Raw genomic sequence first — 12,225 nt, forward strand, 5'->3', positions numbered from 1 at the left:
TATTGGCCTTAAAATAAATAGGATTAACAGTTGTGCTCAAGTACACCTAGAGTAGACCCGCTGAAGCAATGAAACGTACCTAACAAATATTGCATGTGTTAATTATTAGGCAAGACTAATAATCGGACTTAAGCCATTAGTTGACATTTTGTAACCACAACAGTATAATACTGAAATGCAATATAAGTGTAACAATATGTAGAGTAGCTCTCAATACAACTAAGGCCTCAAACAATGCAAGTAAGGCCTTAAAAAGAGCCACTGTTGGGCTGCATTGGGGGTGTGGCATTCAGATGACACATGCCCCGAACACAGCCGGAAACTGCTCCAGGTACTCTTCATCCTGGAAGAACCGACTCAAAAAGGAGCAGTAAAATACCACTCCTTTTTGGCACCCAGTTCAGGACCATGGCAACAACCCACATCAGAGCCAGGCGCATGCGGCCGCTGCAGTTCTGTGACAAATGGTGGCAGTGCGGCTGCAGTGCAGACCTTTTGCACCATCTGCTTTACCCCTAAAAAGCGGTAATGTTTGACTAATCTTTGGCTGCATCCACACTTCAGAAATAATCCAATTTCACATCACTTTAACTGCCATGGGTCAATTCTATGGAATTCTGGGAACTGCAGTTTTGTGAGACCTTTAGCCTTTTTTGTCAGAGACCTCTGATGCCACAACAAAGTTAAAGTTGGTGTCAAACTGGATTATTTCTGCAGTGTGGATGCAGCCTCAGTTAAGATATACATTAAGAAATCTAGATTAAATAAAAATGAGAAGTTGTACTTGCTGAGAAGGTTCATTCTGGGACGGCAGGGGAATTTACTATGAAACCATACCTCTTTAAAGTGTATATGGTATTATTGCTTTCAATAATGTGTTGTCCAGATATGGATGTAAATTGTGTCCTTTTTCTTCTGGGAAATGCTACCAAAGGTATCAGTCAGTATCTTTGTAAATATTCTTGAGCTGAGGTGAGGCTGAATGGTAAAGCTTTGAATTGGAGCAGTACTTTATGTGTAGAACCACTGTGGTCTTGAAGCATAGCTATTACATCTAACAAATTCATGTTGTTTAATTCTGTTGTTGAGGATTCTACACAGTCAGCCCTCATATACATGGATTTTTATACACGGGTTCAAGCATCCATGTCTTGAAAACATTCCAAAAAAAAGTATAAATTCAAATAGCAAACCTTGATTTTCCATTTTATATAAGAAATGCCGTTTTTCTCTGCCATTATATTTAATGAGACTTGAGCATCCGCTGATTTTGTTATCAATGCCTGATCCTGGAACCAATTCAAAAAGGCAGTTGGGACTGCTTGCCTCTGGCCATTCGAAATAATAGTAGTTAGACGCTTTGCTTGGAGAGCTCTCTGCTAGCACTCTGGTATTTTAAGATAAACTGTTGTTTTTGTTGTTATTTTGTCATCCTTTTTAGGTTTTTTAGCTTTAGGATCAGGATTGTCTTTAATGGAAGGGACAGAGCCTTGCTTCCGCCCAGCTTCCTTTCCCTTTTTTGTCTATATTTTTATTTCATCTGCCACTAATTCACTGGAAGTCAGGAATAATTTTTTATTATTATTATTATCGTGTCTCTCATTACCAGAGACATGCTGGGCAGCGGTCATCTGAGAAGTCTTCGTCTTATTTTTATACTTGTCAGATTGTCTCTACCTCAGTCGTTCCTTGCTCTGCCAGCTTAACTTTATTTTTTGGAGGACACCTCTATAATGTCCTTCAGTTTCTTTTCCATTTCATCTAGCATTTCCTTTGTTCTATAATCAAGTTGCCTTTTAATTGTTATACAGAGAAGGCTAAACACATCTGTTAGCCAGTCAGCAAAATTAAAACTAGTGGGGGAGGAGGCAGTCTAAATGGTAATAACTGAAAAATAACATGGCCCCCTGCCAGCATGGGGTTAGTGCATGGGATAAACCCAACAAAGAAGAAGAAGAAGAAGAAGAAGAAGAAGAAGAAGAAGAAGAAGAAGAAGAAGAAGAAGAAGTAGTATGATAACTCCCCCTGCCATCCCTAGAATTAATTTTTCACCTTCAATTTTCTATATATTTTAAATATCATTTTCTCTTCATCGTGGTCCTTGATGCCTCAGATCACTTTTGTCTAAATGGAAGAACACTTAATGTCCTATAGTTGCATGAATCCTGACCCACACTTACCAAGGAGTAGTAATTCCCGCGCAACCAACTTTGCCCTTTCCCCACCCTTTGTGCCTCATGAGTTTTTTTAATTTTTATTTACAACAAATAAAATATACATATATTTACATCATGAGCTCTATTATTTGTCCTGTCACCTTGTTATATTTCCAAGTTTCACTTCCTTTAGTTTACTAGCAGCAAATACTCTTGCTTCCTTTGTTATATTCTATATAGCCTTGTATTACTCCATAACCATTAAGCAATTATTCTCAGTAAATGCATATTATTGCATTAACTCTGTAATTTCCTATTTTCTATTTATGAATATTTATTATTCTGATTTTCTACTGAGTGTTTCTCCTCTTTTCCTCTCTTGCCATCTTTTTTTACAATAATTTGTTCCTCGTGAGTTTTAAGATGCTTTCTTTGTTTTTCTTGCCAATAGGACAACATGGCAGAGTGTGGAAGGGAGCGAAACACAAAATCAAAAGTAAAGAGGTCACTACGTAAAAGCCACAGATACCTAATAGAAAAATAGATACTAACAAACAGCCCAGACATGACAGCAGTTAGCAAACCTCTGGAAGAGTCCCCAAGTGAAAAGTGGCAAAGTATTGGTCTAAAACTAGGAAATGCAAGACAAAAAGAGTTGTGACAAGACGTCATGCTATCATCATGAAAAATATGGGCCAAATCTAAAAGAAGTGGTGGGGAAATGGGATTGTGCAGCAAGGTATTGTGCCAGCATTGTGAAATATCCCACCACCACCACCCCTGCAAACAAAGCCATGAGAACATCTGGTCAATGCATGGGTAACCTCCATGAATTTAAGCATAGTAAGCATATAAATGAGATACTACCCAATCTCTCTGTGCCAGTTAAGAAAAAAAAACATAAATAGGGTCCGCACACTTTTCAGTACAGATACAGGGGAAAAACAGATTTATTCTTATAATTTTTAAACATGACAATTTTTCAGCAGCAAAGGAGTACAGTACACGCTTAGCAGGCCACTGAATATCAAAATGGGAAAGAGAGGGGGCATGGGTGAAGGAGCTGCGTTTAGCCACATGGTCATCACACACATAATTAGACATGCTTTCCTTTAGCATCACAAGACAGCAAAACACAGTAGATGGTGGGAAACTCATACATACAAAAAGGAGATATATGTATACCACAACAAATGTTCTTGACAGGTTAATACTGGAGTGAAATATCTTGACAATTAAGTGGTTATGTGACTGGTAATACCACAGTGTAGAATACAACACACATCTGGATTTCTCAATTTTATTGATATTGCTCACCACAAATATAAACGGAACAAGTCTACAACTCATACAAATTTTTCTAGATTAGAACTGTGAAAGCTCTAATTTAAAAAAATGATATAAATTCCTTGCCTATATATCTGTATAGCAATAGCAGCTTCATTTATACACTGCTTCAGACTGCCTAAAAAGTCTCTAAGCGGTTTAAAACTGTAAGCTAATTGCCCCAACATGCATTTTAGCAACCCCGGAAGGATGCAAGCCTGAGTTGAGCTTGAACCCTGGCTGGTATTGAACTCGCAACCTTATGGTTTGTGAGTGAGTGGCTGCAATACAGGCATTTAACCACTGTGTCATCAAAGAAATCTGTGGCCTGTTACAGACTGCCAAAATAAAGCTGCTTTGGGTCTCTTTGGAGGTATGCTGTTTAAATGATGCATGCATCCTAAGAATCCGGAAGCTGCACCAAAGCTCCACTCCAGTGCTTAGGAATGGAGTGTGGCTTGGCGTGACCTCCGGACTCGTAGGACCCATGCATCATTTAAACAGCATACCTCCAAAGAGACCCGAAGCAGCTTTATTTTGGCAGTCTGTAACAGGCCTGTATTTCAGTGCATTGGAGGAAATTACAGTGACTGGGGGGTTTATAGACCGCCGCTTTGAGGCGGTCTGCCACCGCCGCCGTTTGCTCTGTAAGGGAGCCATCGCACCACACCCGCGCGGCTCCTTCAGAGCAAAAAAGAAGCTCCAAAATGGAGCTCTTCTGCAACGCCTAATGACGTGCGAGGCGCCGCTGGCGCACTCACGACGTCATTAGCGCCGCAACACGTCTGGACGCTATGCGTCAAATACGTAACATGGCGGCCCCCATGTGGAAGGGGCACTGCCATGTTGTACATATGGAATAGTACTAGGGTTAGGGGGGTGCGGAAGCACCGCCCCTTCCTAACCCTAAACGTATCCATACGTATTTTTTGGCAGTTTGTAACCCTCCCGAGTCTCTGTCCTTGGAATGGAATCATTCTGACTCATAACGGCCCGAACAGATAGGCCAAATAAAGCTGCTTCGGGTCACTTTGGAGATATGCTGTTTAAATGCTGCATGCATCCTCCTAAGAGGCTGAAAGCTGTGCCAAAGCCATGCTCCCAATCCTAAGGATTGGAGTGCAGCTTTGGTGCAGCTTCTGGCTTCTTAGAATGCATGCAGCATTTAAACAGCATGTCTCCAAAGTGACCCGAAGCAGTTTTATTTTGACCTGTCTGTTCAGGCCCAATGAATACTATTTTGGGGTGGAGGGATGTGCCTTCAAGTTGTATGTTGTCTTATGGTCACCCCATTAATTTCATAGGGTTTTCTTTGACAAATAATACTCAGAAGTGAAGTCAAAGGCTTTCATGGCTGGCAGCCATAGTTTTTTTGTGGCTTTTTCAGGCTATGAGGCCATGTTCTAGAAGAGTTTATTCCTGTCATTTTGCCAGCAGCTGTGGCTGACTTCTTCATTGTCTGAAGATGCCAACCACAGCTGCTGGAAAAACGTCAGGAATAAACTGTTCTAGAACACGGCCTCATAGTCCAAAAAACCCACAAAAAACACAGAAGTGACTTTGACAGTTCCTTCCTCTGTAGGAGACTTCAAAAAGGTTCCAAGACCTGACAAGGTATGAAAGGTCTCAAGCAGATGGGCCCGATAAAGTGCCTGTGGCTACTCCAGCACCATTTCTGCCAAGGATGTGGTGACTGCAATTATCTACCCCCAATCCAGGCTGCCCCCACAGTTTTCAATCCAGCCAACAAAAGGAGCAGTATTTTCCTGCTCCTTTTGTGGCCAGGTTTGGGCCACCTCAGGTGGCCCTGGCGCAGCTTCCATGTGGTTTGTGGATGTGTGGCATCTAAACACCATGCTCCCAATGCAGCTCGATGGCAGACCTTTTGGCCCATCTGTTTCGGGCCAAAGATTCCTGTCTTTCTGGGTAAAAGTGCCTGTAATAATTATTTGGTTTAAAGCCTACAACTAGCCACGGGTTTATTAGCATTTTAAGAATTTTCTTAGTTTATCATACTATTGAAAGAAGCTGACAACTACTATAACCTCCTAAAATGTATCAAACAAAATGTCACAGTATCAGATACTGAAGAAAAACATATAGGATAAGAGACTTCAGGGAAAAAATATAGGATAAGAGACTGAAGAAAAAAATATAGGATATATAGGGCAACTCTCATATAAGAATTATATATGTTAATATAAAATATCAGCACAGATCTAAAATATGACCTGTTTAGACTTTCTACACAAATGGCCAAAGAAAGAAATTCTACAACTTTACAAGATCCAGGTAAACTGTCCTTATAAATTAGGAAAATGTTCATAACTAATCTATATCTATCATTCTGTAACATGTTTCTTTTATTCTGTCATGGTCTTTTAAAAATGGAATCATGAATAAATATAAAATGAGAAGTCATTCTGGTTTCTAGCCATGATTCCAAGGCTGTTCAACTCAACAGAATGTCTTTGGAGTCAGATCCTGACCAATAATTTAAAGCAAGTCTAAATATTAGAGTTGATAAACATGAAGAATATCTAGAATATCAGGAGGAAAATAAAAAATAAATAACTGTTTACTGAAAAACAGATATACATAATTTTACCATTATATAGTACTATGAAATCTCAAGTGTGCTTACCCTTTTATTCCTGAACGTCCTCTTTTTATTTCTGCAGACTCCTTAGATTTTGGCAGACCTTTAGAATCAACCTTTGAAGTAAAAATATGATAATCAAATTAGGCCTAGTAAACAAATGCTGTCTTTTTTCCTGCTTTATCACATTCACTGACTATCACCACATTCATTAAGTTGAACTTGTAAATGATACTTAAAGATAAAGGTTAAGATTTCTCCTTGATATGAATGTTTAGTCATAACTGACTGAAGGGGGCAGTGCTCATCTCTGTTACTAAGCTAAAGAGCTAGTATTGTGCAAAGATGGCTACGATGGTCATGTGCTAGCCGACTGCACCAAACCCTGTTACCATCCCATCAAAGTGGTACTTGCATGATTTCGAACTACTAGGTTGGCAAAAGCAGGGACTAGTGACTAGTGAATGTCACGTGGCATTTGGGCCTTGAACTGCTAACCTTCAAACTTTACAATAGTCAGAACTGGCATCTTAACCACTAAGCCACCATGTCCTTTCTAAATGATACTTAAAGATTATTAATTTATTAAATTTAGCACGTAGGATACTGATGAGTTGTAAAAAGAAAATGCATTTAAGATGTTTCCATTTGAGTGCTTTTAAAACTTCCTATTTGTTTCTTTCAATCTTGACCTCCAACCCAATTTCAAATTTAACTTCTGTTTTCTGAACTTTTAAGTATAATAGCAAAAAAAGGGAAAGATTTCTGTGGCAGATTGAAAACTAAAAATTACTATGTCATAAACTTTAATGGATGATAGACTACTTCTCAGATGTATCAAATCTGATTTATTATGTCAGATTTGATTTAGGAACTCTTTTATTATTTCTATTTCCTCATTGTCTAGGTTGAATTTATGGATATCATCCATAGTCATAATTTTTATTTTCTTTATGTTCAACAGTAACCCTGCTTTTGAACTTTCTTCCATTTGAGTCTACCTTCCACAGTAGTTGCTTTAGCTCTGTGATGTTTTCTGCTAGTAGTATGGTGTCATCTGCAAATCTTAGATTGTTGATGTTCCTTCCTCCTATTTTCATGCTTCCCTCTTCTGTGTCCAAACCTGCTTTTCATATAATATTTTTGGCATATAAGTTGAACAGATAGGGTGAAAGGATGCAGCCTTGCCTGACCCCTTTGCCAGTTGGGAACCATTCTGTTTCTCCATGTTCTGTGCTTTGCTGTAGTCATTAAAACACATACAGTTGGCCCTCCTTATCTATGGATTTTTATCTACAGATTCAAGCATTCACTGCTTGAAAATATTTTTTTAAAAGTATAAATTCCAAATAGCAAACCTTGATTTTGTCATTTTATATACAGGACACAATTTTACTATGCCATTGTACAGTGCGCCCACGTATACGCAGGTGTGTTTTACGCAGCTTCCAGCATACACTGGAAGCCATACCAGAAGGAAGGGAGGCGCGTGCCGAAAGAAAACAATGGTGTGCGCTCACATGGCATGAGCCCCATTCATTTGAATGGGGCTTCAGCATCCGCGTTTTTTCCCTTATGCTGGGGGGTCCGGAATGGATCCCCCACATAAGGGAAGGAACGACTGTACTTAATGGGACTTGAGCATCCATGGATTTTGGTATCCACAAGGGAGTCCTGGAACCAAACCCCAGCAGATAACAAGAGCCCATTGTACTGATTTTCTTTTGGAATTCCTTGCTGCGCTCCATTAGTCATCATAGCTTTGTGATGTGGTCTCTAGTGCCTCTACCATTCCTGAACCGTGCTTGCATCTCTGGGGGTTCTCTTTCCATGTATGGTTGAAGTCTATATTGCAGAATTTTGAGCATGATTTTGCTTGCATATGAGATTAGTGCCATGGTCCTGTAGTTGCTAAGGACTTTTGTGTCTCCTTTTTTTAGATGAGGATGTATATTGATTGTTTCTAATCTTTTGGCCACTGTTTTGTTTTCCATATCTGTTGGCATATATTGGTTTGTACTGTTGCTGATTCTTTCAGTGTGGATAGTAATATTTCAATTGGAATGCCATCTGTTCTTGGTAATTTATTTTTCCCCATTTCTCTTATTGCAGCCTCTACCTCACCTTTTAGAATTTAGGATTCGTCTTTATATAGTTATTCATTACATGCATCCTTCATTTTTTCATCTCTTCTATACAGATCTTCTGTATACTGCCTCCAGTGTCTTTTTATTCCTCTCCGGTCGTTGATTATATTGTTTTTATTGTCATACAGAATCCTGGTTATTGGTTTGAACTTCCCTTTGGTTTCCTGGATCTTGTGGAGCAGATCTTTAGTTTTCCCCTTTTTGTTGTTTTCGTCTATTGCATTGTTCATTGTAATAGTTGTCTTTGTTCTGTGGCATTCATGATTCTGAGTTGATTATTTTTGACAGCCACATTAAGTCTGTTGTACCTACTAACAACAAATTTGATATTTCTTGTTTCAATTTTCTCTCTCTTTCAACAACATTATGTATCTTGTGTCAGTGTTTATTTGAGCCCCTAAATGGGTTATGTTTCTTGATGGTTTTAAGGGACTCTTCCTGTAGTTTATTAGAAATTTGTATTTTGTTAAGGTGTTCAATGTTATTTCAAGAATGCTTATCGATTTTATTTCTGTCTCTGCTTTCGTCATCAATATATGAATAAATTTGTCTTCTTTTTTGTCTGAAATAGGCTATTACAAGGATTAGTGTTTTTGTGAACACTCTTGGTGCTGACACTAAGCCAAATGGAAAGGCTATGAATTGATAGTGCCTTCCCTAGAACTCGAACCTGAGGAATTTCCTGTCCTTTGGTCATGTTGGATATGAAAGTATGTTTCCTTCAGGTCTATAGATACCATTAGATCTCCTCTATTTATTATTTGCAATGTATCCATTTTGAATCTAAAGTATCTCATGAAATTGTTGAGGTACTTCAGATTCAGAACTGAACGCTAAGTACCACTGCTTTGGAGCAAGGTAAAGAATATGGAGTAAACCCCAAATCCGCTGTGCTCCACTGGTACCTCCTTCATTGCCCCTATGTTCACTAAACTTATATTTCCAGATTTATTATCATTTATTTTTTGGTTTTCTCGGTACTGGAGAGGTCCTGCTGTTTGGTTTGCTGTTGAATATTATTATGTATCCTGAATTTACATGCTGATGAACCCATTTGTCCAAAGTTATTTCTTCCCCATAAGTGACCAAACTGCAGTAACCTTCCCCCTACCAGTATGGTCAATATTGTTATTTTCCTCATTTTTTAGATGATGATGCTCCTCCTCTACTTTGATTTTGTTTAAAGACCTGTTTTCCATAATCAAATCTTTGTCTTTCCCACTGTTGTTTGTTTCCTCTGAAATCAATTTGTTTTGACATTCCCCTGATAAGAAAGGAATTGCAACTGTTGTAGGATGGTCTGTAAAATGTTTCTTTTCTTTGCTCTCCACTAACGTTTTATGTAAAGTCTCTTCTCCAACTAGAAAACCTCCCGTGTAAGGTACAAATGCAAAATTATTTCTGGACCTTTAGTCCTTGCTTTCCCAAGGTCATCTGAAATATGTATAGATATATATACAGAAATGCTTCAGGATGTGTTCCTTTTATCTCTATGGTCACGTATTTTGGAGAGTGTTCATAACTCCAGTGAATTCTTTTGAAGGGTATGTATAACTTTGTTTAGAACTACAATTTATTATTATTATTGTATCACAGTTTGATTAATGTTGTCCTATCTTTTTACATATTATATCTTAAGTGTATTTATATTTGTTTTCAGCCCCTGAGGAAGGCCTAGTGTGTCCGAAACACATTACGCTTTTAAAACACGAATAAACAGTTGACCCTCTTTGAGCACGTGGAGCTTCTCACCTCTTTGTTTGCTGCTTGGCTACATGTTTTCAGTTTCTTACCTATACGAAACTACATTTGGCCACATGGCCACTGTCACAATATCCATCTAGATTAGAGCAACTTTACAGTAGCACAGTGACATCCTCCACCAAAACCTAGACGAGTGATGGCGAACCTATGCAACGCGTGCCAGAGAGAGCTGGAAGCCAGAAAAGCATACCTCTGGCTCCTCCTCGCAACCTTCTCCCTGCCTCCAGCTGTCTCTTCAAGAGAGTTAGAGGCCGGGAAAAGGGTGGGGAGAGGAGGAGCGACCAGCGCATGCCAGTGCCTCCTCCCCAGGGAGCTTTGCCGGCCTCCAATTGTCTCTGGAGAGACAGCTGGTAGCAGGAAAAGGTCCGTGGGGAGGGAGGCAGGGGGCCTGCCCATCTCCCTTCCTCCCCACTTACCCTTCCTGCCCCCCAAGTGTCCCAAATGGGGCACCTGGGAGGGCAGGGAAAGGTCTGTGGAGAGGGAGGCAGGGGGCCTGCCCATCTTCCTTCCTCCCCACTTACCCTTCCTGCCCTCCAAGTGTCCCAAACGGGGCACTTGGAGGGCAGGGAAAGGTCCATGGGGAGGGAGGCAGGGGGCCTGCCCATCTCCCTCCCTCCCCACTTATCCTTCCTGCCCTCCAAGTGCACCAAACGGGGCACTTGGAGGGCAGGGAAAGGTCCATGGGGAGGGAGGCAGGGGCCCTGCCCATTCCTCTTCTTCCCCTTTTGCCTTTCCTCGCCCCCAAAGGGCTCCAGAGAGCCCTTTGGGGCGAAGAAAGGTCTGGGAAGAGGAGGACTGGGGCTGTGTCCATGGCTCCACCCCCTCACGGGCCTTTGCTGCCCCCCAGCTGTCTCTGAGAGACAGCTGGGGGCCTGGAAAAAGGCAGGTGAGAAGCCCCACCCAGAGGGTGGAAGCCACACCCCCTTGGCCAGAAGCCCCGTCCCAGCATGCAGCCCCATCCCAAGGGGGCAGAAGCCTCACCCCCTGGCATGCGAACCTAAAAAGGTTCGCCATCACTGACCTAGACTTTTTTGTGCCACACTTGTTTCTTTTTTACAAAATCAGGAGTTTTGGAAGATCATAGCCAGTATTTTTAAATGCTACCCTGGGAAGCAGCAGGGAAGCAATATAGTATTACATGGAAGAAGCCTGCCCTCCGAGGCTTCCAGTGGTGCAAGTTTCCAATTTAAGCCCCCTCCTCAAAAAACCAGTGATAGAGGGGCTCTGATGACTGTACAAAGGCCTTGCTGGACAACATGTAGATTGGTCTAGAGGTCACTTTTTAAATCCAGAACAGTTGTTTTATTTTCTGTAAGTATGCAGCATACATCTGCCACTAGTCTTTCTTCCACTTAACAAAATTCTTCAGATTTTTATACTGTATGTTGCTATATGCACATATTTCTAAAGATATGCCTTCTGAGACAAAGTCCAATGAAGGAGCAATAATATTCTTGTGGGGGAAGAATAAGTACCATATGTAACAGATTCTGCACTGAAAAAATTCTGCATTTTAAAAATGAAAGTAATCATTACTTACTGTCTCCGATTTTCCTTCTATTTTAGCTTTTGTTTTCTTTGACTCTTCCTTTTTGTCAGTTAGCTTTTCTAGAAGAGTAAGAGAATCTTGTGCTCCACTTAATTTTTCAGTATCCATGCGAATTGACCCTCTTCCCTTAAGTTTAACATCTTTTGTTTCAGAAATGTCCTGGCTTTTTCCTGGAAGTATTTCACCTGCTTTTCCTGTCTCGGCTTTTTGCTGCTTACTGACTGCTCTGTCAGCTGCAGTACCAGACATCTGTCTTAAATCCGTTCGATCTTCTCCTTTGCCTTTAGATTTTGTTGACTTTTTGCCTTTCTTTGGAACATCTTTGTCATCTTCCACAATTGCTGTGTAAGGGAACTGCCAGTCTGGAGTACGTGGAGGTATTTCAGCAAGCTGGCCCTTTGCCTTCTGGGCCTCCTAATTCAAAAAATTAAACACAATATTTCTAATTATCTCATTTGAAATGTATAATTTACTTGTGCATGGTAGTAAAAAAATTCAGTGTCTACAGAAGGTTTGATAAGCTTGGAGTCCACAATGCAACAGCAAACAATGCAACAAGGAAACAGGGCAGGGGAAATAGATTGTTATCACAGAAAATATACCTCTCATTTTGCTGAGGGACATCTCTGCTAGATAAAGAACAGTGTTTAGCAGCATGACACCAGTGGGCCAGTTGTTAAAACC

General features: G+C 40.4%; 1 protein-coding gene across 1 annotated transcript in view; it reads right to left on the bottom strand.

Moving 5' to 3' along the window:
• Positions 1-12,225, bottom strand: part of CCDC7 (coiled-coil domain containing 7) — a 99,325-nt gene that overhangs the window by 37,635 nt on the left and 49,465 nt on the right. The window contains exons 17-18 of the mRNA XM_042471938.1: positions 11,533-11,955; positions 6,127-6,197 (exon numbers count right to left, since the gene is read on the bottom strand). Of these exons, the coding sequence (XP_042327872.1) occupies positions 6,127-6,197; positions 11,533-11,955 (494 nt within the window). The remainder of the gene's footprint in view (positions 1-6,126; positions 6,198-11,532; positions 11,956-12,225) is intronic.

The sequence above is a fragment of the Sceloporus undulatus genome, chromosome 6, assembly GCF_019175285.1.
Source record: "Sceloporus undulatus isolate JIND9_A2432 ecotype Alabama chromosome 6, SceUnd_v1.1, whole genome shotgun sequence".
NCBI lineage: Eukaryota > Metazoa > Chordata > Lepidosauria > Squamata > Phrynosomatidae > Sceloporus > Sceloporus undulatus.